General features: G+C 44.4%; 1 protein-coding gene across 7 annotated transcripts in view; it reads left to right on the forward strand.

Moving 5' to 3' along the window:
• Positions 1 to 12,281, forward strand: part of NEURL1 (neuralized E3 ubiquitin protein ligase 1) — a 161,953-nt gene that overhangs the window by 90,964 nt on the left and 58,708 nt on the right. For all 7 annotated transcript variants that reach the window (XM_074591662.1, XM_074591660.1, XM_074591658.1 and 4 more), the window contains exons 2-3: positions 6,223 to 6,464; positions 11,095 to 11,416. In XM_074591662.1, coding sequence (XP_074447763.1) covers positions 6,223 to 6,464; positions 11,095 to 11,416 — 564 coding nt within the window. The remainder of the gene's footprint in view (positions 1 to 6,222; positions 6,465 to 11,094; positions 11,417 to 12,281) is intronic.

The raw sequence follows: 12,281 nt of genomic DNA on the forward strand, positions 1-12,281 counted from the left end.
TGCATGTGGTCTGTCTGCACCTGCCTCTTGTCTCGTAGTTTGCAATTTAAATGGAAAATCTTACACTATGTGCAAACCTACTCTCTTGATACATCTCGTCACTGCTAAAATAGCACAGATGAAAATAAGTTACGTTTTGGCTTTGACTTGTTTTGGAGTCTTGGATGGGAGTGCTAGATCTGACCTGCTGGCTCAGATCCACCTTGTGTCCCTAGTTCGCTAAAGTTTAACCCAAGATGCTCCATAATTTCAGGTGTTCTGGATTTAATGCTTCAGAGTTAGCCCTTTTCATTTCTACCATTGAATGCCCCAACACCTGCAAAGCTATAGTCTGTCTTTGTGGAAGAGCAAAGCTTTGTTTCCTGGTCATCTGGTAATGCCAAGATGAGTAGTTCACCTTGGTGACAGCAATCTGATAGGGTCGTTATCATCGTAACAGGCATAGGGAGAGTTGGATATAAACTGGAGATACGTGATTACTTATTCCTCCAAGAACAGCAAACATGTTTTTAAAGGCAGTGAAAAAACCCTTGGTTTTAATTTGCATTAATTTACAATTCTCTCTCTTCTGTGCACATGCCCTGGGTCAGGCTGCATGTGAGAAAACAAGGTTTGCAACCCCTTTTCAGTTTCCACTGGTATTAAGCTAATATTTGTTTTTAGTGAACTGTATCTTGAAGTGTGCTTTTAAGAATCAATTTGCAAAGCCTACCACAACGAATTTCTTGTGGTTTTCTCCTTTTGAACTTTGTTAGCAAATGTGAATGATCAGTGTAACTAGTTACACTGTATTTCATTGTCGTAATTCCCCAAAGTATGGGAACACCTCAAAAAGCAGTAAGGCTTATGAGCTTTTACCTCATAGTTGTTTTTCTTTTTTCCCTGTGCTGCTAGTAACCATCCAGCGCTGGAAAGGCTGTGCGAGTGTTCTTTCAGGGTTAGGGCTTTTCTACTGCACCATGTGTGTGTCCTTGGGGCAGGGCTTCCCTTGTGTTCCCCACACCCATACTTGGTTTCCTTTTCTTCCTTCTCAGAATCCTTCCTTTTAAATGCATATACAGTAAGGCCACCTGCCAGGTAAAGCACTCTCTGTTAGCCTCTTTTGATAGTGTCATAGTTTTGACTCCCTTTTCTCTTTTCATAGTGTGGTGTTTTGCCCAGTCTGCTCTTTTCACTGTCACTAACCTGCGGGACAGGTACCTCCATCACCAACCCCAGACCTCTCCTCTCCAGGTGGACAGGGGTTTGTTGTTCCAACTTGCTACTGTGTGCCAGTCCCTGGGCTCTGGTTTGAAGTCTTTTCTCTTTCTTTCAATTCTGAATGCCGCTTATTTCACATGCACTAAGAAGTTTATCTTAAATACCTCGCAGTTAGTTTTCAGTCTGAAATGAGTTTTGACAGTATTCCGATAGGTGCCTATCGAGATTTTTTCAACTGGAAAAAATGCATTTTAAAAAAATTAAATCCAGTCATTTCTTGCAGCATTTAAGAAATCCCAAGCCTTTAAGATTAGGCCTAATGTTTGCAGAGCAAGAACACTTCTGGTGAAAACCCCTAACAGGCTTTGGGATGCATTTTGCTAAGCTGAGAACATCCAGTGCCGCCTATTACATAGCATGTGGATGCTGCTCAGGCCTTGAGATCCAGGAGACCAGGGACATCTGGGGGTGATATTCTGCTTTCTCAAACAGGGCTCTGAAAAGGATGCACTTAGAGTGGGACACCTGAAGGCAAAGCAGTTCAGGCTGCTTCACATTGTGGTTCATGTTAACATCTCCTTCACCTTGGCTTACTAAAAGTTTCAGAAGATCCACCCCATGTGTTTGTGGCTCAGGGGAGCAAGCGGCACATTACCAGTTTTGCTGCTCTCTTGGTGAGGTTCATGGTATTAGGGGCAGGCTGTGTTCAGGGTTCAAACTCAGTACTGAATGAAATGGTTCAAACAGCATCTGTTTTTGAGCATGAATTGAAAATGGAAGTCTATCCAATCTTTAAAACCATAACAGTGAGCAGATGCTGTTCTTTCTGACCCCCAGCCTGAAACCTGGAAAGCTGTACAGGAGTCCCTGGTGCTTCTCTAGTTTTATAGCCCCTTGACACAGAGGCTGTTTTCAGACAGGCATGATTTTGCTCTTGTGACTTTTGTCACAAGATACGCGTGTGTGTAGTCCTGGCTTGTTTTTACAAGTCCGGCTTGTCAGGGGAAAGTTGTGTTATGTTGTGGAGTGGGAAACCTGCAGTGCCCTTGAACACGCTCTCAGATTTCAGCCTTCTTTCTAATACTTACTAGTTTGCAATTTTTATTTCAAGCAATTACTTCACTTTGCCTTTGTTAGGTGACTGATAAGTCAGGTTGTGGGAGAGGAGTCTGGGACAGACTCTTGGTTAGCGGAGCCTTGCATGGTTGCTGTGAAATCAGGAGGGCTTTTGCTTATTTTGCCAGCTGAAGCTCTAGGTTTATGAGTTTCACTCAATTCTTTTACATAAAGAAAAAAAATATTGAAACCAACTGCAAGGGCCCCAGCTGTATTGTACCAGCATTGCTGGTAGCAAAGGCTGAGGATGTCAAAATGTGTAGTAGTTTAAACGACACAATGGGAGGAGGCTGGAGTCCAGGTCAAGCCCAGTGTGAACAAAAACTTTAAGCAGATGATTTAATTTATTTTTAGCTTGCCGAGTAAGGACAGTGATGTATCTCACTAGGTTGTGTTTCTAAAGCGTCCCTTTCCTTGTCTAAGTCCAGACTTAGGTGCTTGTGTTGCCATCTGAAGTTGCCTGGTGTCTCCTCCTTTTGGAGCGGGCGTCCTGCCCTGAAGAAGTGAGCAAAGGCCTTTGTATTTGGCCCGTTGCTTTATAACTTCTTCAAGCCTTTGTAAGGGGCAAACCCCCATTACTATATAGATACACTTTTTAAAAATTAAGACCTTTTCTGATCCTTACCAGAGCATGTTCATCATGCAGGAGTCATTGCTGTGTAAGAGCATTTGGGAGCAAGAAGGTCTCTTCCCCATTTGCATTACCCACCCGTGGAAGCTGATCCTGGGGTGTTTTCCTCCATTCCTGCAGATTGTGGTTGCCCTGCATTTCAGCTGTGTGCATGGGGTGCACTTGTTCCGCAGGCGTTGGTCTGGCATGAGTTTGACCTATTCTCATGTAGCAGTTCCAAACTGTCAACAGCAAATAAGTGTTCTTCTGTCATCCTTCCTGTGGGGTCAGGTGGGACCCTACAGCTCTGCAACACTGCTCCAGCAGATGCTCTGGACATATGTGGTGCTGTTATCAGAGCCTGTTTTGAAAGCTCTGGGCAGTTTTGGTGACTCCATTACTACATTATAAAAGGGCACGATGTCCTATGGAGAGGTGCGGCAATTATTGTAATCACAGCCAAGTTATCCAGTAAAATTAGAGCACTGAGATATTAAATCAAACTAAAATGTGTGTGCCTTTGTTCTGCACAGGTTTGTTTTGGTGAGTCACTGCTAGGAAAATGTTTAAGCTACAAAGTTCAGATCTGGATGCAAAGATGGCATAAATTGAATGTATATGGAATCATAGAATAGAATCATAGAATGGTTTAGGTTGGAAGGGACCTTGAAGATCATGTAGTTCCAACTGCCCTGCCATGGGCAGGGGCACCTCCCACTAGATCAGGCTGCTCAAAGCCTCATATTCACTGGTAGCAGCTTCTTTTTCACACATATGCACCCCTAGAAACTATCAAAGTGGTGTTGAAAAAAATGAGACTGGAAATGACCAGAAAAAGAGTTTTTCATATTTTTCTATTGATCTTTTGACTTTATATTATCTCTAATGATTGATTGCATCCCTCAATATGTGTCTTGTTTCAGAAATGACTGTGACTTCATGTATATCCTAGAGAAGCTGGAAAAGTTAGGAATTAAAGTTTTTATACTAGGTGCTTACTTTTAGTCAGTCTGCCTGTAAAAATGGCATATAGCAGAAACAGAGAGATGAGCAATAGGGAGACCCAGTGGCCTGAAAAATTTCTGCCAAAAGAGAGGCTGGGATGGTTTACTTTGACCATCTGCCAATGGTCTTGTCCCTGCGGACCAGCATGGCCCACCTGGGGAGGTGAAGTGAAGGAAGTTTAAGGCGGCCACTTGTGCTGGCTCTGGCTCATAACCGTTTGTGATGGTGAACAGCATCATGTTTGCAGTGATAAATGAAGTACTTCCTTGCAAAATATCATTAAGCCTTAGGAACTCATCAGCAAGGTATCACTAAAGCTGGGGGCTTAACAGGATTCCAGAGGGGTGGTAACAGAGAGCGTATCTAGTTTGGAAAAAGGGATGTTCTTTGGAGCATAAGACAGCCTCTAATTAAACAGGTCTTAGGAGGTAGCCTCAGAAGGTTCTCTCCACGGGGCTGCTGCAGCTTGTGTTGTCTTCTAACCACCCAGTCTGGGCTGTGGGGAGAGGAAGGGTGCACAGTCTCGGGTCAGTAGCGTGCCCAGAGCGAAAAGGACAGGTTCATGTGAGCCGCTGCATGCTGACTTTCCCTGTGTCAAGCTCCCCCTTCCATGCAGTCTTGTCCTCCTGAAAGTTTTCCTCTCCAACCTGCCTGCTCAGGTGAACCTCTGCTTTTTCTTGGTGCTCTGCACCACATTTCTCCTTCTCCATCAATGAGGAACAGGAGAAGGAAGATGAGTTATATTCCACATAATTTTTAGCATCAAATAACTCCCAGTTGGTTCATCTCTCCCTTAAAGCATTAACGTAAGTTTTTAAAGTCCTGTTTGGCTGGTCCCCCTGCTCTGTTCTGAAGGCATAGCACTGTGGGTGAAAACGCAAGAAAAAAATACAACAGCAAGAAGCTGAGAGGAGAAGGCCGGAGTGACTGATGCTAAAGTTGAATTAAAATGTCCTTGTCAGAAACCAGGATTTTAAGCTCTGTTGGTAGTTATTCAAGCTCACCCTTCCGATGTGCCGTTACAGCTTCATGTAGCTACAAGCTAAAACTACCCGAAAGGCTGGAAGGAATGGGGTCCAGGCTTTTTATTGCAAAGCCAAGAGTTACATTAGAGATGTAACCATTATTTTATAGCAGCTATATAAAGACATAACTGTCAGCAATTAATTTGCATGAAGAATGTATATAATTAGTTTCTATAGTTTGCGTGTTTGAGGAATAGAGTTTTTAACCATACTGTTTAGTCATGCACCCTTACAGCGCAAACTGGCACATTGTTAAGGTCATATTTGCTTTTGTTGCATCCCTGAGTCTATCACGGAATAATCCTTTATTCTGTTGATACTCTGTTTATGAATCTATGAGTATGTCCTCCCAAACGTATGTGCATAATGTAGTGTGTATGTGCACACAAGGAAAAGGAAGCAGATGACTTGTGTTCAGTATAATGATTGTTTTGTGCTTGAACTGCTGCAGGCTCCCTGCTGAAAAGAAACTCACGCATCCATTCATTCATGAACAAAGCTGCTGTCGTGACTGTGTTGATCGTGCATTGACTCTTTGTGTAGGGCCTCGGTTAGAGAAAGACGTAATCTCCTCCCTGCTTCGTAGCCTTTTTCCCTCTTCGCTTTCCTCACTGTAATCATGGTGTGCTGATCAATGCCTTCATGACAAGTGGGATCTCAGCTGAGGTTCCCATCAGGGGAGAAGAGAGGAGAATAGATGGTTGTTGGTGGAGGAATCCAGGTGGGTTATTGCTGAGCATAAATTAGCAATGTATGCGTCTGAGCTGGCACTTAGCAAGGGTGGATAGGACACATGCAGGCAAGGGTCGATGGAGTTGCTGTTGCAAAGGAGGAGTGAGAGAAATGGTCAAGTTGTGTGGGAGTCCTCTGGAAGTTGAAGGTTTTCCCTAAATGTGATGGCTTTGATGCAGCAACTTCACATATGCTTTGCTCCAGTTCTGGAACCAATTCTTGCCTTCTCTTCTGATATGTGCCCTCAAAATGGCCTGTGATTACAGTGCTGAGCTGCATTCTCCATGTTGTGCTCTGTACAATAGACTGTCCAGACAGGAGCCTTCTGTATCCTTATGGCCTTTTGTTGTTCAAGATGCTCTAGAAACCCTTAGTGATTTGCAGAGTTGAGATTTGAGTAACTTTTATTTTGATCTATAATTGCCCCCTGAAGTACCTCTACTTTTTTTTTTTTTTTTTTTTTTTTGCATTGGAAGTTTTTTACTTACTACTCACAGCAGATTTGAAACCCTTTTTTCCCTGTTCTGCTTTCAGATTCCATAGGTGGGTCATTTTCAACTTCCTCCCACCGATGCCACCACAAGCAGAAGCACTGTCTCCCCATCCCACAGTGTGGAGCTCTGTCCATCAGCCCTCTGCTTTTCCATCCCCACACGAAGGGATCCCAAATCATCATGGATACGACGCAGAAGGCAGTGAAGCGCCAGGCTAGCTTCTGCAATGCCATTACCTTCAGCAACAGGCCCATCATTATTTATGAACAAGTCAGGCTTAAGGTAAGTAAAGGATACCTTCCTTTATCGCCATGAGAGTTGCTGTGAATGAATGTTGGGGAAATGCAGGTCTTTAGCCCTTCCTTGAAAAGCACAGTAGTTCGATCTTGGCCCTAAAGATCTGCAATCTTCGTTGGTACTTCTGCTTTGGTCAATGTAGTTCTTGGAGCCATCAGTACAGGCCTCTGTAGAAGCTAGGAAGAAAAGGGAAATCCATTCTTCAAAAGGAACAACAGATTAAGTTGAAATTGGTTGAAAAATAGCAAGAAAAAAGGGTCGTATTTGGTCAGCCTGAAAGGCAGCAGCCTCAGTATCTCTCTAGTGAAGGTGTCCTCTAGGCTTTTCATGCAGACTGAAGGAGGGTGAGGAGTTAGTTAACGTGTTCAGTTCCACACCAAGCCCTTTTCTTCCTATAAACAAGGCAGCAATGAGGGCTGGTCTCATGGAGGTGGGAGTCAGCCTCTCCACAGCTGACAGGGAAGAGGTGAAAAGGCAAGCAAAAAGGACCTGGAAGAGAAGGTGCTTGCTTGTGTGCTTGGCAGGGAAGATAAAAGGGTTTTGCTGAAAGGACGAAAGGAGCAGTCAGTGCAGTCAGAGTTGCCATCTAAGAAAAGGATCTTTCTGGCGGTCTGCTGACTGCTTTGTTGAATCAGTCACCTGATAGCTTAAGGTCAGAGGAGAGAACATTGCAGGCATCACATTTTTCTCACCAGCAGAGGCTGATTTCACTTTCTTTACATCTGTGGTAGCCAAGAAGACAGAGTTGGTACCTCTTGTGCTGCAGCTGGCGTGGGAGGTTCAGCTCCTCTAAGGCAGCATGCCTCCATGTGCAGTGGGAGCTGCTTCCCCATGAAGAAATTCATCAGTCCCCTTAGGAATTGAAGCACTTTTTAGGCTCTCAGCACCCTGACAGAGCTAGGGGCTTCCTGCACTTCATCCACGGCTATTTTCCAATCTTTAGGCCCTCTAGTTTGTGGGACTGCGTTTTTCTGTTCTTAGCTGATTCTGTGCATTTCATTGGCACAAAGTAGGTCATCATCTTTGGCAGACTTTAGTTCATGGCAAATATGAAAGATCCGCCTGCAAATCCTTCATTTATACACAAGGATTTTTCCAGGAGGTTTATCTGCATGTAACTACTGAGTCTGAATGATCATTCTGTTGCCCATTGCTAGAAGTCTCAGAGTGCTGGGACCTACAGCAGTGTTATCAGCCTTCCCTGCCCCTTCCCTCACAGCCAGCAAAGGAGCAAGAAATGAGGAATATGTCTCCTTTTGAAAATAAAGAGAGATTTCAGTGCTTTCAGGCTCAGGCCCATAGGTAGAAAATCCCTCCTACAGGTTTGTTATGTTTCCTGTGGAGCTCTTACTGTTTCCTGTGGAGCTCTTACTGCTTCCATTCGGGCTAGAAACCCAGCAGGACTCCCTCAGATTGCCTAATGGGATTTTTTTCCACGTTGGCCAGCAGTTTGGACAAACAACTGCAAAAAATTATTTGGGAGGAGATGAAAGCAGCATTTCATTTTTAAAAATGCCATCAAAGATTTGAGTGGGTTTAGTGGTTTAGGCAAAGGTTCCGGGTTATTCCTTCCTCATTCTGAAACAATGTAGCTATCTCAGGAAATTCACACTTGTTTATCACTGTATATTTTAGGATTTTAGCTTGCATAACATATGCGAAGAATATGCATGCAAATCTTTCATTTCTACGCAAGGGATTTATGAGCAGAGCTCCTGCTGAGTCCAGTGGGAGTGTCTCATGGGAATAATCAACAGGCTTCAGCACTGAAGGGATAGACGGAAATGTGAAAACATCTTTGCTTTTCTGATAAGTCCATCCTGCAATTGCCTTGTTATTGTGTGTGCCTGTGGAAAATGGTGTCTTAAACCTTACCAGCTAAAGGCTAGCCATGAACCCAGTCCTTCAGGTCCTGTAAAGTCTAAACTCTCTTTGAAAGCTAGAATAAAGACGTCAGGAGATACCGTTCTGTTTCTTAGGTGTTGTGTCTTGGGTTTTATTCTGAGATTTCTTTGCAGCTTTGGGAATGCTATCAGGCAGCCAGAGCTGTGTGGGGTTTGGGAAAATTTTCTCTTTAGCTCCAAGATATGTGTCCCAGTAAAGGTTCTTCTGTGTAACTCAGGGCACTGCTAGGGAGCGGGGTGAGGTTGTCAAAGGTGGCACAAGAGCAGCAGCCTGAATCTGTGGAAGCAGCCATGGCTTAGCTGTTTGGATGTAGATTGTGTCTTTTCCTCCCCTTCTGGTACCCATTGGACCTCCCAAGCTTTTCTGCTAGCGGTGGCTGCTGAAGGGAGAATTTGGTCCATCATTAACCATTGCCTTTTTTAGCAAAACTGTGTACCCTTTGTCCAGCTGTGTCTAATTCTTGGCAAGCTTTATACTAGATTTTAATTTGGATATTAGTTTGCCTGTGGTCAGACTGTATTGAGAACTGTTTATAGGTGCTGATTAATACATGGAACATGTGCAGCCTCGATTACCATATGAATATTTACTTCATGTGGCCTGTGATTGCTGTGAAGTATTGGCAAGAGACTGTGAAAGAGTAAATTGTGCGAATAACAATGAGGCCATATTTATCTCAGACCCAAAAGCTTTTAGGGCTTGCAGTAAATTTGCTGCAATAAATAATCCAGGCTTCTTCTTGGAGTGTGCGTATACTCCCTGTTTTGGCACATGCATGCCCCATCTACCCCCCTTCCGCTGGGGACATGCATGATCCCATCCCGGCCAGGCATATAAAATAGCAAATCGGCTTCAGTGTTTTTTAGTGACACCCCAGCATCCATCCCACTAGTGGGAGCTTCCCATGATTCCTGGGACTGAGGTCAGTGCTCAAGTGTGTCATGTAAACAGTTTAGGTGCTTGGCTGGACTGAGTAGGGATAAAGAGCAGCACTCGCTTAACTGAGGAACTGTCTGTTGATTAGCTTTTTTCTGAAGCTCTGAGTTATTTTCTCCGATACTTTAATTATAAAACAGAAATCTCTAGGCTTTGAACAATGTCTTTGTTGTGAGATTGTTGTGCCCCCAAGGGCACAAGTTCCAGATTTACCTTGGAGAGGAACATGTGAAAGAAAAATGCAATATTTACAAATGTGATTAGAAGAGAATTCACAAGTCTAAAGAAAATGTCTTGGAGAATCCCTTGGTGAAAATCCTGTGCTGTCGGTTTCCTAGCTGGGACACAAGGAACTGCTGCCAGGCTTTTGAGAACAAAGTCCTGCAGTCCTGGACAGTTCAGTCTTTGTCATTGCCACTCATCCGAGCCCTTACCACTTTGACAGAAGGAGAAATTACAGTAAGGGAGCAAGTTTTGTATGAGCCCTGGTCCTGCAGACAAGAGTGAGACTGCTTGAGGCTGCCGAGGCTTTGATGGAAAAGAGCTGTCTCTAGTGCGGTCATGTTTGCTGCAGGTTCAGTGCATGAACAGAAACACCAATTATGTGTCAACTGGCATGCAGGAACTGCCCTGGCCCCACATCAGCTTCCTTAGGTCTTTAATTTCATAGTCTGTGTGCTGACAGGCTGAATCTCTTTGAGAGGATCAATTCCCAGCAGGTTCATACTCAAACAACAAAATGAGAGAAAAAATTCTCCAAGGGCATCATGTCCATCTAGGGACCCTAATAACCCTGGAATACTCCCTGCTTGCATGGGAAGAAAGAGACCTTGTAACTGGGTGGTGTTTTGGATGTGCTGCACATGTTTAGGACCTGCTGCCTGCTCCCCTCAGATCCCCTTCAGTCCAGAGCTCAGTTCATGTGAGAAGTCGTCAATGACTCTGCAGGCATCTGTGATTCTTTGTCCTGCTGCCTCTCAGGTGCCGAAGGGTGGGTATGACACACGCACCATCCCAAAAACTATAGCAGATGTTCCTGACCCCAGACACACTGAGTAACCACATACTGATAGGTGGGGTGTAGATGTGCACAACTTACCTTGAAAAACATCATTCACAGCTGAAATAAATAGGTTTTCCCCATTCATAAGAAAACATCTATCATTGCCTCCTCCTAATTGTATATTTAATATAGTTAAATACTGTAAATTGTGCTTTCCCACGCACAAGTTCTCTGCTGCAAGGCTGAGATTTCATCCAATCTGATGAGCTAAACAGGAATAAGACTGTCTTTTACTTGGCTGGGAAACCCAGAAAACCCTGTAGTGGTGACTGTTATTCTGGAGCCAGTGCTTTTCCTTCAGGTCATGAGAGACCCCATCATCTAAGCACCATGGGGGAAGAGCTCTGCTGCTGCAGGTGCTGAGATAAAAGCTTTTATGGCCATTTTTTGGCACATTTTGCTGAGGGTGATTCTTAGGCCAAAAGGAATTACCCTAGAAATAGAAGTGAGTCATCATGCAGCTGTAATTACGTTTCACCTCTCCGCAGAGATGTAATTATTTATTTATTTATTTTAAATATGTGCTTTGTATCCTAAGTGTGCAGCATTGCTGCTTGCAGCTGAAAAAGCTACAGCAGTGTTTAGTGGGTAAAATGTTTCCTAAGTCTAGTGGGCTCATCTGCACAGTTGGTGCTTGATGGCATAAAGCCTGTAGTGTGTAAGTAGATGTTCCAGTGACAAACGCTGTTATTGCTGCTGTTATCTTTGCAGATTACTAAAAAGCAGTGTTGCTGGAGTGGGGCTCTTCGACTTGGGTTTACTTCCAAGGATCCATCGAGGATTAACCCTGACACTCTGCCGAAGTACGCATGCCCCGACTTGGTTTCCCAAAGCGGTTTTTGGGCCAAGGCTTTGCCAGAAGAGTTTGCCAACGAGGGAAACATCATAGCCTTCTGGGTGGACAAGAAGGGACGGGTTTTCTATCGGGTGAACGACTCTGCCGCAATGCTCTTCTTCAGCGGGGTGAGGACGGCAGAACCCCTCTGGGCTTTGATCGATGTCTACGGACTCACCCGTGGCGTGCAGCTTTTAGGTGAGTACCTGGTTCCAAACACAGGAATGATGCTGAGCCAACCCCAACAAAAGGCCAGCCTGACGCCACCTGTTCCCCTCACTTGGGACAGGCACAGGGAAACGGCTGTTGTTCCTCTCCAGAGCATCTCACAACCTCAGCCTTGATCAGTGGGAGTTTGAAACTTAGCATGTAAATATAATACAAGTGGGAGGTGGGGAATAACCACTACAGTATAGCACTAGAAGCCATCTGTAAATAAGTGGATTTCTGCTCAGAAGTGTTGCTCTATCAGAGCGTAGTCTGGACTGTGGCATATATCTTGTAAAACTTTCTTTTTTTAACTCATCTGCTGCTTTCCCCATGCTGAAGTGGGGAAGTGCATTTTATGTGTTATGGATAAATCCTTCCTGGATGGCACTATTAGGACTTTCTGGCTGGTTTAGAAGGCAGATTTGAAACATGGGTATCTTCCAAATGACCTGGGAGAAGCTGTGGCTGGTTTTGCCAGGCTGTTGCTTTCACAGGGAAGTTTGGTTAGTTTGGTTAGAGGAGAGCTGAGTGCCTGTGTCTTCTGCCATCCTCAGCTGAAGTGGAGACAGTCTGGCATTCGTGAGGACTCAGTCTAGCCCCCAATGTGCAGGCTGTCGAGGTTTGGGCTATTTGAGTTTATACATCTTAGAAGAACTGAAAAGAGTCTCCAAGGACTCAGCTCAAGATGCAGCTTGGTTGCTGGGGGACCACAGGTGTCATCATGCAGCCTTTGAGTTGACTTTTCATTGTCACTGGGGTCAAATCACAGCACTTCTCCATGTAACAGTAGTTTCATGGGTCTTGTTTTCACCATGGAAAAGATTTGGTGGTACCTGCTGACCTTCATGAGCTG

The sequence above is a fragment of the Larus michahellis genome, chromosome 6 (assembly GCF_964199755.1).
Source record: "Larus michahellis chromosome 6, bLarMic1.1, whole genome shotgun sequence".
Classification (NCBI taxonomy): domain Eukaryota; kingdom Metazoa; phylum Chordata; class Aves; order Charadriiformes; family Laridae; genus Larus; species Larus michahellis.